The sequence below is a fragment of the Sminthopsis crassicaudata genome, chromosome 4 (genome assembly GCF_048593235.1).
Source record: "Sminthopsis crassicaudata isolate SCR6 chromosome 4, ASM4859323v1, whole genome shotgun sequence".
Classification (NCBI taxonomy): domain Eukaryota; kingdom Metazoa; phylum Chordata; class Mammalia; order Dasyuromorphia; family Dasyuridae; genus Sminthopsis; species Sminthopsis crassicaudata.
The window spans coordinates 165331622-165345677 of record NC_133620.1 but is presented as its reverse complement, the minus strand read 5'-3'; the positions used below and the strand labels follow the sequence as shown (position 1 = coordinate 165345677).

General features: G+C 32.6%; 1 protein-coding gene across 1 annotated transcript; it reads left to right on the top strand.

Moving 5' to 3' along the window:
* Nucleotides 1–548: 548 nt before the first annotated feature.
* LOC141540664 (trace amine-associated receptor 6-like) lies at nt 549–1592 on the top strand. Its single transcript, XM_074264686.1, has one exon. It carries the CDS (start codon nt 549–551, stop codon nt 1590–1592), a length of 1044 nt encoding a protein of 347 aa, XP_074120787.1.
* Nucleotides 1593–14056: the final 12464 nt, after the last annotated feature.

Genomic DNA, 14056 nt, shown 5'->3' with positions numbered 1-14056 from the left:
GTTGAATTCAAAAACCTTTTTGTCCCTAGAATATTTAAGTAATGATTACTGGAGGAGGAAAAAATAGTGTATTCTCACAGTTCACAGCTTAAACTACTGGGACCATTTACTATTGGGATTCCCTCTAATGGCCTTTTAGGGATGAGGCTTCATTTGCTGACTTTCTGAGAGTACAGAATGCTTGGGGAAAAACCTGGATCAGATAAAAGGGAATATTAATAAAAGGTGCCCCTTTATATGGGTAATATCACAATTTTTTGCTGTTTACTTAAGACAGTTTCTTAGAGGTTCAGATCTCTTTTTGTAGAAGATCAAGAGTCAAAACTCATGGCTTACTTTTTTTCTCAGTTATTAATGTTACGCAACAATATCAACAACTAATTGTATAAGATAATTGTGCCTCTGATCAGATATTTAACCTGGAAAAACTTCCTACTGTTTTGAAGGTATAAATGGTATCTTTTGTATGGACACCAGCTTATTTTCTTACCATTGTAAGGCTCTGTGTGATCACAAGAAATATAAACATTGAAAGGTTCAGAAGAATCATGAGCCACAGCAATGTGTCCCTGTCTGCAGCTGTACAGTTCTGCTATGAGAACATCAATGGATCCTGCATTCAGATTCCCTATTCCCTTGGATCCCGAGTCATTCTCTACCTGGCCTTTGGTTCTGGAGTTCTGTTGGCTGTCTTGGGAAATCTTTTGGTCATGATTTCAATCTTACACTTCAAGCAGCTGCATTCTCCAGCCAATTTTCTCATTGCCTCCTTGTCTTTTGCTGACTTTTTGGTGGGAGTCACTGTGATGCCCTTCAGCATGGTGAGGTCAGTAGAGAGCTGCTGGTATTTTGGAGAAAGTTACTGCAAACTGCATACCACTTTTGATGTTGCATTTTGTTATACTTCTCTCCTCCACTTGTGCTTCATCTCTATTGATAGATATATTGCTGTTACAGACCCTCTGGTTTATCCAACCAAGTTCACCATTTCTGTTTCTGGACTATGCATTGCTCTTTCTTGGACCATCACTATGTCTTACAGTGGTTCTGTTTTTTACACAGGTATCAATGATGATGGACTGGAGGAATTAGTAAGTGCTCTCACTTGTGTGGGAGGTTGTCAGATTGCTGTGAATCAAAACTGGATCATAATAGATTTTTTGTTGTTTTTCATACCCAGTCTAGTTATGATTATTCTTTATTCTAAGATTTTTCTTGTAGCAAAATTTCAGGCTAGGAAGATTGAAAACACAAGTAGTAAAGGTCAATCTTCATCTTCAGGTAGTTACAAAGCCAGAGTAGCCAAGAGGGAGAGAAAAGCAGCAAAAACACTAGGCATTGCTGTGATTGCTTTTCTAATTTCATGGTTACCCTACTCACTTGACTCATTAATTGATGCATTTCTTGGCTTTGTAACCCCTGCCTATGTGTATGAAATTTGCTGTTGGTTTGCTTATTATAACTCAGCTGTGAATCCCCTCATTTATGCTTTCTTTTACCCTTGGTTTAGGAAAGCTATAAAACTCATTGTCACTGGCAAAATCTTACAGAATGGCTCTTCAACCATGAATTTGTTTTCTGAACAAGAATAAAAGTTAAAATGAGAAATTTCACTTTCATTTCTCCTGCTATTTTTGATTTTCTAAATTATTCACTTTATTAAGTATTACTAAATGACTAAACTAAATGTAATTAACAAACCTCTTAGAGAAGGTGAAAAAAGGAATCATTCTTTCTTTTTGGCCAGGTCATAATGGTTTTCAGAGTTTTGGCAGTTGTATGTCTCTCTGATATTACTAAAAACAAAATTTCTGGCAGATATTACAAAGGAATAATATTAGTTAACTCTGCTCTAATCAACACCCTTATTGGCTCATTTACTTTTTTAATTCCACTACTCTTTTATCCCTGATGTGTATTCTTAAATATTCTTCTTGCCTTCATTTTCTATCTCCAAAATTTCCCAAGAACTTGTGAAATATCTCAGCTGTAACAATCCTGCCCCTCCTTATTTATTCAATTTTCATTTGTGTGCACTGGTTCCTACCACATAGGTTGCCCACATAGGTTGGCAATCTCCAAGAAAAGCCTAATTCTCATTTTCTTCCTGCCTAAGGAAAAAACACCATTTAATAAATTTTCCTTGTAATATTAATAAAGTAACACTTTGACCAAAGCTGTTTTCATTGGGTATAAAGTTAGACTAAGTTCCAGTTTATGAGGTATGGTGTATCATTTTCTAATAGTAGTTGTCTTGCTTGTTTCTGATTGCTAGCTAATATAGCAACACCCTCTCTCTCCTTGTTGCTGATACAGGCTTTGGGAATTATCTGATATCACATTTCCCTACAAATTGTATGCTCTGCTGATACTGCCCTAAATCATTTTAATCACATTTACAAAATATCTTGGCTTATTATATTTCACTAGACTTTTTCCTTTTCACATAATAAAACTAAAGTGCAACTGATTGTTGGTGCTCGTTTAATTTTTGTTTTGCTTAGATGAGTGTAAACTATTTAAGTATTTTTCTGGTTTTGTTTTGGCAAAGTTTATAATTCAATAAATATTTTCGCTTAACAAATACACAGTATTATTCAACAGCCTGAGTGATATACAGATTATATAATAAATGGTCCTTTCCCTACAATTAATATTAATATATCCTGTCTTCTACAGGATATATGTACATGAGGTAAATTACATAACCACACATCAAAAAAATAAATTATTTATCAACTCTCCCTATAACTACTTGCTCCTTTGGGGCATGTGAATTCACTTCTGCAGAAGAAAATGCCATATGATGCTTTAGTTATGTATGTATCCATAGATGCTATATGATGTTTTAGTTATTTATGTATGTATCCATAGATTACAAGCTTTCTCTGGCAAGGACATTAATGCATACTTACTGCAAAGGAAAAAAATTATATGTACTACATTGAGTTCACAAATATTAGAATACTGTATCAAAACTTAAAGTGAAAGTTTCCAAGTTTTTCACATCATATAAGTTCCTTTTGTAGTTGTTGGTTGGTATGTAGAAAACTTCTTGTCTATGTAAATCTGAATGCACTGTTAGCTCCCATAATTCCAGACTGATGGACCCATTGTCCTGCTAGTTACCCAATGACTTCATTCAACAGCCCCTAGCAAGAAGGCCATATATGTGGTATTGTAGCTCAATAAATTTTTGTAATCAAAGACAATGAGAACATGTTAGTTCATTTGTAAATTTAACAAAAATTTAAAAACTATTTGCTAAGAAGAATGTCAGAATCTTGAGATAAAAAAAATAAATGATAGATAGAAAAATAGATGAATGGATTTTTATATACAAAGGGTACCTAAGTGGTATAGTGAAAAGACCCTGGATCTGAAGTCAGGAAGACCTCAGTTCAAATTGGAAATCAGACACTTGCTAGTTATATGATCTTGGACAAGCATAATCCTTTTTGCCTCAGTTTCCTCACCTATAAAATGAGCTGCCAGTAAAACCCCAAATGGGGTCATGAAGAGATCAAAATGACTAAACAACAATAATAGAAACATATATATATGTATATATATATATACATAAATACACATATACATGATGTGTTATAATCTATGAGGAAGTTATAGATACCAATAATTGAAATACAAAAAAAAGAAGTAAGTATAAACAAGGGACCAAGATAAAAAGCTCTAAGACTAAAAGCATCAATTTATACTTTATAAATCATGATGTCCAAAACATTTATTTTGTGGAGGAAGAAACTAAGGTCTGCAGAGGTCCACTGATTGCCCAGTGTCTTCACACAGACACTCTGAGGCAGAATTAGGATTCACACCTTCTTAAGTCCAAATCCAATGCCTATCCACTATACTATGCTACCATTCTGATTTGGTCTAGGATAGGAGGTCATAGAGATTGTTCTAACTCAAGAACGTGGGGAGGCAGAGTCTGGAATTACTTGAAGGATAAAATGGTACTTGAGTTTTGCCTTAAAGGAAAGTACTTCAATAGTTTGAGAAGGAGGGAATGTACTTTCCAAAAAACCCTGGGTAGCATGAGCAAAGACATGAAAACAGAAATAAGGATGAGACAGAAATTGGTTAGAAGCAGTATTCTCCATTGATAAAGAGCCCTGCACTGGGATTCAGAGAATCTAGATTCAAATTTTTGCCTCTGACATGATCTCTGACCCTGAATAAATCATTAGAGTTTTCTAGGCTTTATTTTCCTTAACTATAAATTGATAATACATACGTTCCTATCTAGGCCAAAATGTTTGATTCTATGATTAAATATCCTAAAGTTTATCTAGGACACTTTCTGGAAAAGCATGATAAGGATGAGAATGTCTATTGGTGTCAGACTATTGAGGCCTTTCAATATCTAGCTGTGGAATTTGTATGATGAGCTAGAGGGAGCCAGTGAGGGTATCTGAGTGAAGGAGAGACCTAAGAAGGATATCTACACATCATTTAGAAAAGTCTCATCATTCATACTATCACGGTTGTATTTCAAGATAAACTATAACCTAGATTACTGAAAACATTTCCTATGTGATCTTGTTTGAAACCATTCCCTACTCCAAACTATCTTTCACATGGCTTCAAAGGTTATTTCTCTTAAGAAACAGATCTTTGTCAGAGAACCCTTCCCCATGCAATATATTCCTGTAGTTCCCTATTCTTTCTAGGATCAAATATAATCTTTTTTGGCATGTAAAAACTCTTCATAACTAATTTCTAAGTTCAAAGACCCAAGGTTATAGTTTTAACTCTCTCTTTGCTTATAATCAACTTTGGCTATCAGTAGAGTATACTTCAAGTCTGAATCAGTAGCCTTCAGCACCACCAGATAGCCATTGACTTGACAACTATATTGCAAGGGGGTAAATATAAAAAAAGATACAATAGATAGAAACCACTCTTCATCTAAAAAGTTCTGGTTGGATGCACGGGGTCATACATATGTCATATATATAGTAATCAGTAGGTGATGTAGCCAGTCTAATAGTAGCAAGTATGACCCCAAAGATTCTGTTCCCTGGTTTGGGAATGCATCAGAACTTACCCCCAGTTTTAATATGTGCACTTTCTATGATCATCAGATTGTTTGGTGATAGATCAAATAAAAGTGAATCACTGTTTAAATAAAAGTAAATGGTAGCCAGAAGTAGGAGATAAATAGATAACTAATCAGAGATAAGAGAAGAAAAATCAGAAATCTTCCTTCAGAAGCTGGTAGATGTCTTGGATATAGGAAGAATTCCATCACTGAAGAAGAAATGAGCCAACTTAGTATAACCCATACAATCAAGATAACAACAGGAGTCTGCTACCTAGCACAGAAGTTATAAAATTTTATCACCATCTGAACACTAAAGGAAAACATTAGCATTACAACAAGTCTATTAGTCACCCCCACTAAATCCTTGGCTTGATTTATTTCCCATGAATAGATATAATGCTTGAAGTCACATGGCAAATATGGTCATGAAAAAAATGAAATACTATGTCTAAAATCTTAAATAGGTTTTCTACTGATAGGATCTGAGGCTAGAGTCAGAATACTGTTCTTCAAGCCTTCCCCAGAGAAAAAGATATGAGTACAGGTGTAGAAGACCATCTTACACCAATCTTTTCTCAGGTACAAATTTTGTGATTGCTAAAGGGTTAAAAAGCTGGACCTGAATATAAATCTCTCACACTTGCTGCTGGGGAATTAATATAAAGAGATGTAGACAAGATAGTAGTTAAAAAGTTTATAATCTTTAGAAGTGTTTTCTGAAGTAATTAAAATAATTGATATGTCACTTTAGTTTGTTTTTTGTTTTTTTGTTTGTTTGTTTTGAAAATTGCAGTGAATAATAATTTTTAAAAGTTAAATTAACCTTAGACAGCTAAGTTGCATAGTGTATAGATTGCTTTTTTTTTTTAATTCAGGAAGACCTGAATCTAAATCTTGCCTAATTTATTTATTAGCTGTTTAGCCAAGTCATTTAAACTTCTTCATCAGCCACATTTTCTTCATCTGTAAATTAAGAAAATGAGGCAGTTGGATTCAATATATCTCTAAGATCACTTGCAGCATTCCATGAACTAATTCTATAACCATATGATCTTTCTGGAAAGTTCTGAAAAACTGTACTTGATTTATCTAGTAGCATTTGGAATGGAGATACTCTAGAAGATGTGGGTTAGGGACAGCTAGGTGGCACAGTGGATAGAGCACTAGCCCTGAAGTCAGGAGGACCTGAGTTCAAATGTACCTTCAGATTAGCTAACTAGCTGTGTGATCCTGGGTAAGTTGCATAACCGCAATTGCCTCCCCTCAAAATGCAAAATACAAAAGGAAGAAGATGATGATAATTTGGGTTACCATTGGTCTGAGGTTCTTAGCCAATAACCAAACTAGTTTATATAAAGCTTTTCCATATCTAGTAATTTACAAGCAAAGAACATATCCATTCAAAGACAAGTTCCTTTAAAGCAGGGCCTGTTTTGCCTTTCTTTGTCTTCCCTGCACCTAAACCAATGTCTTATATAAAATAGGTGTTTAATAAATGTTTATTGAGTTAATATTGGAGGCTCAGCAATGAAAGGAGATTGGCCTGTAAAATGATATCTCCATGATAATAATAATGAATTAACATTCTCTACCACTGACCCACATTCTTTGAGATAGACCCTGAAGTTTATCCTCTTCAACACAAAATTCCTACATAATTACCTTACCTGGAGACACTACCTATTTTCATCTATCCTTCATGTATTCTTTTTCTGTCTAGGTATCATTGGAAGCTCTGATTTTAAACAGTCAAAGTCAAATGGAATACACACCAACATATTTTTAGTACAGGAATGCATTTTACTCAACAGGGAATTAATAGTGTGCAGGGAGAAAGGATGAAGGTTTTAAAGCGAAGGTATGTTCACTAATATATTCAAGAATTTATGAATCCTAAGGAAAACAATTTAATGATGAAGTGTTAATTATGAAAAGAAGCTTCTAAAGAGATGAAAATATCAGAATCTGTGTTTTAAAATTAAAAGTAGAAGAAAAGAAGGGGAATGGAATAGATTTAATTTAGCACAGAAGAATGGTTCTGAATATATTTTCCCCTTCTCAGCCACTTCTTTGTAAAGATAAAAAATAAGAATATTGTATAGAAAGCACCATCTAATTAATGATCATAAAATGTGAATGGGATGACATTACCCATAAAACAGAAGATGATAACAGAATAGATTAGAAAACAAAATTTAAAAAAATATTGCTTAAAAAACACAAATAAAATAATAGATTCACACATAATTAAAATTAAAGTATGGGAGCAAAATCTCATGATTTAGCTAACGTATAAATAGGTAGGAATAGCAGTCATGGTTTTATATAAGGCAACAGCAAAAATCTGCTTGAATAAAAGAGATTTTTAAAAGAAATTTCATTATGCTGAAAGATACCCAAAACATAACTTAATAATAATACTTACTAGACTGAATAGCATCCAAATATTAAAAGAAATGTTGAATGAGTTATAGGGAGAAATAATCTTTCCCTTTTAAACCTAGACTTATATAAGCAAAAAAAATCCCCAAACTAGAAAAAAGCTAAAGATTTAAGTAAATTTTTTGAAATGTTCAAGATGATGGGCCTCCAGTGATTATTGAATATGAATATAAATGTTTATAGACATTTCTTGGCTATTCATGACATGTTTACAAGAATTGACTTTATGACCAGGCTTAAACTTCACTAACATACAGAAAATCACATTTTTTAATTACCACAGAACAATAAAATGTATGTTCAACTAAAAGCCACTAAAGAAGTGAATAAAATAATTGAAGTTAAATAACTGAATATTTAAAAACTGATGAATTAAAGAAAAACGAGAAAAACAATAAATACTTTCATTAAATATGACAGCAATAGCCCATCAACCAAAATTTCTATGATGCAGCCAAAGATGATTATCAGTATTAAAATGAAATGCATAATTAATAAGAAAAAAATTTTTAAATAACATTTTCCTTTTGTATGTTAATAAAACTGCTCACCTAAATTGTGTGAATATTTACAAGCTGCCCAGATTTATAGAACAAAAAGTAGAGAAATAATCCAAACTTAGAAAAAAGATTGAACATGCCACAAATAGCTTCCCAAAGGAAATAGAAATGTATGGATTTACAAATTAATTCAATCAAACATTCAAAAATTAATTACTTCCAATGTTGTATACATTATTTGAACAAATATGATAAGGAATCCTAATAAATTCTTTTTATGTACAGTTATGGTTTTGATACCTAAACACAGAGAATCAAAATAAAGAAGGAACACTATGAACAAATATAAACAGATTGGGCCTACAACATACAGAAGCAAAACTAAAATAGCCAAGTATTTAGTAAAAGCAAAAAATCCCTCTTACAGGGGCAAAAAGTAATGGGGAAACTGGAAGCTAGTTACAGATGAATATATCAATACATGTAACAAGGATTTGAATACGAATCAGTGAATGAATGCGGTACTTAGATATAAAAGATGATATCAAGCAAATTAGAAGGAATTACCTTTTAGATCAATGTGTAAGAGAAGAATCCTTTAGCAAACAGCAAGTTAAGAAGAACACAGAAGTCAAATAGATAATTATAATTACATAAAATTAGTTAAAATGCAACTAAAATTATTAGGAAAACTGACAACAGAGGGCAATTTTTTTGGGAAAATTTTCTAAGACTTTCCAAAATAAGGAATTAATTATATTGATTATAAATAAGAAAGAATTATTTAGAATGAATAAGAATGAACCATTTTCCAACTGTTAAGCAAAGCATATGAACACAGCTCTCAAGGGAAGAAATTCAAGGTATCAATTGGTAAATTTTAAAAATGTACTGTCACTAATGATTATTCAAATGAAAAATGTAATGCATGAGATTTCAACTTAAATCTATCAGGCTGAAAAAGTTGAAAAACAATGGAAAATTACATAAGTTGCTAAGTAATATGGGAAAATTAAATATATTGATGTATTTTTGATGGAGCTATAACTGATTTAACCATTCTGCAAAACAGTAGGGAACTATGGCTCTACATTAATGAAACTGTTGGTACCTTATAACTTACTAATACTCCAAATAGATTGAAGAAAGAAGAAAATAATTATATACATATATATATATATATAAACATATGTATATACACATATATATGGATGGATATTTGTATGTATAAAATGATAAATGTTGAAAAGGATGTGGAAACATTGGAACACTAATGCATTGTTGGTGGAGTTGTGAACTGATCCAGCCATTCTGGAGAGCAATTCAGAACTATGCCCAAAGGGCTATCAAACCATGCTGTATCCCAAAGAGATCATTAAAAATGGCAAAGGACCCATATGTACAAAAATATTTATAGCAGCTTTCCTTGTTAGGCAAATAAATGGAAATCAAGGGGATGGTCATTGGGGAATGGCTGAACAAATTGTGTATATAAATGCAGTTGAATATTATTATTCTATAAGAAATGATGAGCAGAATAATTTCAGAAAAGTCTGGGAAAACTTACATGAACTGATACTAATCAAAATTAGCAGAACCAAGAGAATGCTGTACACAGTAATAGCAATGTTGTATGAATGATTAACTTTGACAGACATTCTTCTTCTTAGTAATACAATAATCTAAAACAATTCTAAAAGACTCAGGATAAAAAATGCTATCCATATCCAGAGAAAGAACTATGGAGCTTGCATGTAGATTGAAGCATACAATAGTATTTTTTTTGTTATTGTGTTTATCTTTCTCATGGTTTTTCCCTTCTGTTCTGATTCTTTCACAACATGACTAATGTGAAAATTTTTTTTCCCCTAAAAAAAAAAAAAAAAAAGAACTATTCTTATTCTGAACTTGCCTATTTCTGTCAAGAAAACTATTCGGTTTGCAAAACTGAAATCATCCCTAACACCTCATTCTACTTCATTATACAAATATAATCCATTGACAAATCTATTTGATTTACTATTCCAACATATCTTCCATCCATCACTCTCAAATCATGAAGCCCCCATTGTATTTAGCCTGTTTTCACTATTAACCTAAACTATTTCCATACCCTTCAAATTGAGCATCTTTCCTCACATTTCTTCTGTTTCAAATTCATCCTCCACAGCACTGTTAAAGTCTGCCATGCCACCATTCTTAAAGAATGACATCAATTCACAATTCAATAATCTACTTATTCCTCATTTCCTCTGAAATCAAATACAAATTCTTCTGTTTGTTATTTAATGTCCCTCTCATGTTGGCTCCAGCCTCCTTTGCAGGTAATACTATATATGACTTACCATCATGCATTCTGTCTCTTGTCTGCGTTAACCACCAAATTCTATCCATACAATGCTTTTGTGCAGACTGCCCCCAAACCTGGAATGCATTTCCTTATCACCTCTGTCTTTTAGAGTCCCTAACATCTTTCAAGTTCAACTCTAATAAATCTTATAGAGAGTAGCTGTTATTATGTTTCAAATTATTCAAATGATCCCAAAACTAGAGCCAAAAAATGATCTCAGATGCCACCTATTTCAAATATCTTTTGCTTTTTTAATAAATGAAGAAATTAAAGCCCAGAGATTAAACATCAGAATCACAGAGGTTCTAAATGATAGATTTGAATCTAGATTCTCTGACAGTAGAATAAACATTTTTATGACTGCCTCACTTCTCAAAAGGATATTGCTTTTACTTTTATGAAGTTTAATATTCTTATATGTATACATGTACACCTATTTTCCCACATAGAATGTATAATTCTTTAGGGTAGTGAATATTATCATTTTTATTCATTTATGCTCAAAACCTAGCCTGGCACATGACAGGTGCTTAATAATGTGTGAATATATTATTTTGCCAGAAAAAATTTATTTATGAAAAAAATATTAGCCTTTGTTTCAGAAAACACCAAACAATTTCTCAAAGGTAATTTTGTAATTTTATTTATTTTTAATCATAAGATAAATCTTTTGTCTACTAGTGATTATGCTATGGATGTGTATATGTACACATAAACACAGACAATGAATAAACATTTATTAAGTAAAAATATGTAACTTAAGGCAAGTTGTCAAGTATGTCAATGTGCATATATGTGCACATGCACACACTCTTTCTCTCTCTCTCTCTCTCTCACACACACAGTTCAACTTTTTGGCTATTCATCTACATAAAACAATCTGGTCAATAGCTATTCTTTATCTACCTTTTATTGTTATGCTGAATCTCATTTAGGACCCCCTGAACATTCCTGCTCTTTATGCACTTTTCATCAGCAAATTGGATCACTTGGAAGATTTCATCATTTTTAGAGTATTGATTTTTTTTCATTTGAACTCTGTACTAGACATCATCTATATCAGAGAAAAACATCACTGGTTAGTACATTTTCTCTTGATCTTAATGAGGGCTATTGAACAAAAGAATTTAATATAAATTAACATATGATTCAGAGTGTCTAAGGGGTCATTTTGTTCTACAAATAAAATATTTATTTTTACAAAGTAGGATCTTGCATTCTCTTCATGTTCATACAGTTGTATGACTTCAAGACATAGCCTGCTAATAAATACAATTTGCAATAGTTTGCTTATTATTTTATCTTACTTTGTTCAAAAATGATCTGTCATGACATATGTGATTAATAAATACTTGCTGACTGATGGGTGCACAAATCATTCTAATTCAGATTTTATAGAGTAGAAAGAATGTAAATTATAGTAGTTAGTGGTATTTTATTGATCTCATTTTTGAGTAATAGTGATGAGTAAATAATTTGAATAAAACTTAAAATTGAGTAATAGGATCTGATTTTTTAAGTGTCCCAAACCTTAGATATTATATGTCCCCCATCAATAATTTTCTACATGTATATTTGGTCTAATCAGGATGTTCTTTCCATCTTCCTGGTCTTTAATATCCTTTTAGAAAAAAATCATTATTAAAAAATACATCAAATCAAAGATTGTGATGGTAGAGATCAAATAAGATGCCTCTGTACTCAATTATGAGCCTATGGAAACATTAATATTTCTTTTCCATTTTTTTCTTTTTTCTTTTTCTTTTTTTTTTTTTTTTTTTTTGGTCTCTCACTTCATTCCATTTGGTAATACTCTTAGGTGATCTGGCCAAATTAGATCACTTGCAAAAGTTTTCTGTAAATTTATTTCCTACTTGCTTTTTATTGTCTTAATTAAGCAGTACTATTTCATTATCTTCCACTTCCCCTTCCAAAGGATTTAAGGTGAAAAATATTAAAAATTATGATGGTCATAAATCTATAAGCACTTTCTAAAAACCATGTGCCAGGAATTACCTCAATGTGTCACAGACACAAAGATGGATATGAAATAGCCAGTGCCCTCAGGAAAGTTATATTTCAACAAGGGATACAACATGTATATAAATAAATATATCACAAATAACTGAGGGAAGGACACTTGAAGTTGATGGGGATTAGGAAAAACTTTATGTAGAAAGTTTCACTTGACCTGAATTTGAAAGGAAACAAAAGCTTTCTTAGAGACAAAGGTGAGGAATGATTGCTTTTCAATGTGGAAATCAGGTAATGCAAAGGCAAAGAGACAGAAGACATTGTGTAAGGGAATAAAATAGCTCTTTTGGTTAAATTATACAGAACTGAGAAGCAATATAGAAAGCTAGAAGGGTTGTCAGGAATGAGTTTTATAGAAGGTTTAAAATAAATTTGGAGTTTCTATTTGCCCATAGAGGCCATGCTGAGTAGGAAGTGATATGCTCAAACCTGTGCTTTATGAAAATCACTTTAGTAGCTATGTGGAAAACGAATAAGAGAAAGCAAAATTTTGAGTCAGGGAGAGCAACTTGGAGTTTATTACAGTAATCCAAGCAAGAGATAAAACAGGTGATTATATTGCCGGGGTGGGGGGGGGCAGAGAGGGGAGAAGCAGAGGGGATGAGGATATTTTCTTACAGGTCCATAGTGGCCCCAGAAACTAAGACATATCCATCCAAATAAACTAGGGTGAACAGTGTGTAACTGTGTGAACAGAAAGATAGGGACAACTTAAAGTAGTAGAAATAGAAAGATATTAGTTCAACTCTTTGAATATGTGGGATATTTGAGAACTAAGAATTGAAAGTAATTCTTAGGTCCACAGTTCCTGACAGAATAGGTGCAATATTCAATGATGAATTGAGGTTGTGAACCTAGGTGACAAAAGAATGCTTTTGATGGTCAAAGGAAAGTTGAAAGGATTATAGGAGAGGAAGAAGAGTGAAGTTTGCTTTAGATATGTTCAATTGGAGATGCACAGGTAACATCTAGATTATGTGTCAATCCTTAGTCATGTATCTCCTTACTAGGATCCAAGCCTATGGCCCAGCTCTTGCCTGGCAGAGGGAAGCAACTGATTGTTGTAACTGGTACAAAAACAAACTTGGGGAGAGAAAGATCCCAATTACAATGCTACAACAGACACTTAATAGCTATGTGACTCTGGAAAAATGCTTGAAAAACTTTAAAATACTTTGTAAGTGCTAGATATTGTTATTTGTCTTATGAAGCACAATATCTTATTTATATACAAGATTTTTTCCAAGTATCTCTGCTTCAGGGAAGGCATAGCCCCATTTATCAGCAAAAAAGCATTCTACCAAATTTATCACCCTAAATTAAAAATTTACCACCCTAACTAAAAATTCCAATGAAAGTAGAAGTACAACAATAATAATAATAATGATATTAAAATGCTATCATTTATCAAGGACCTACTTTAGAGAAGTTTTCTGGAGTTTTTACCCATGATTTTACTTCTGATTTTTCCCCTGCCAGCTAGCTTCCACAATTGTTCCAGTAGAGTTAGGGGTCAGGAAGAAGTGGCTCTTTCCCTTGAGAAAAGTGACAACTGTCAGTTATGATATTGCCAGTGGTGAAAGGCAGTTGAATAGGTTTCACTAAAGGTCCAGCATCTCCAGGAACTTGGATAAAACTCTAAAGGGCCATTGCTTCGATGGTAAC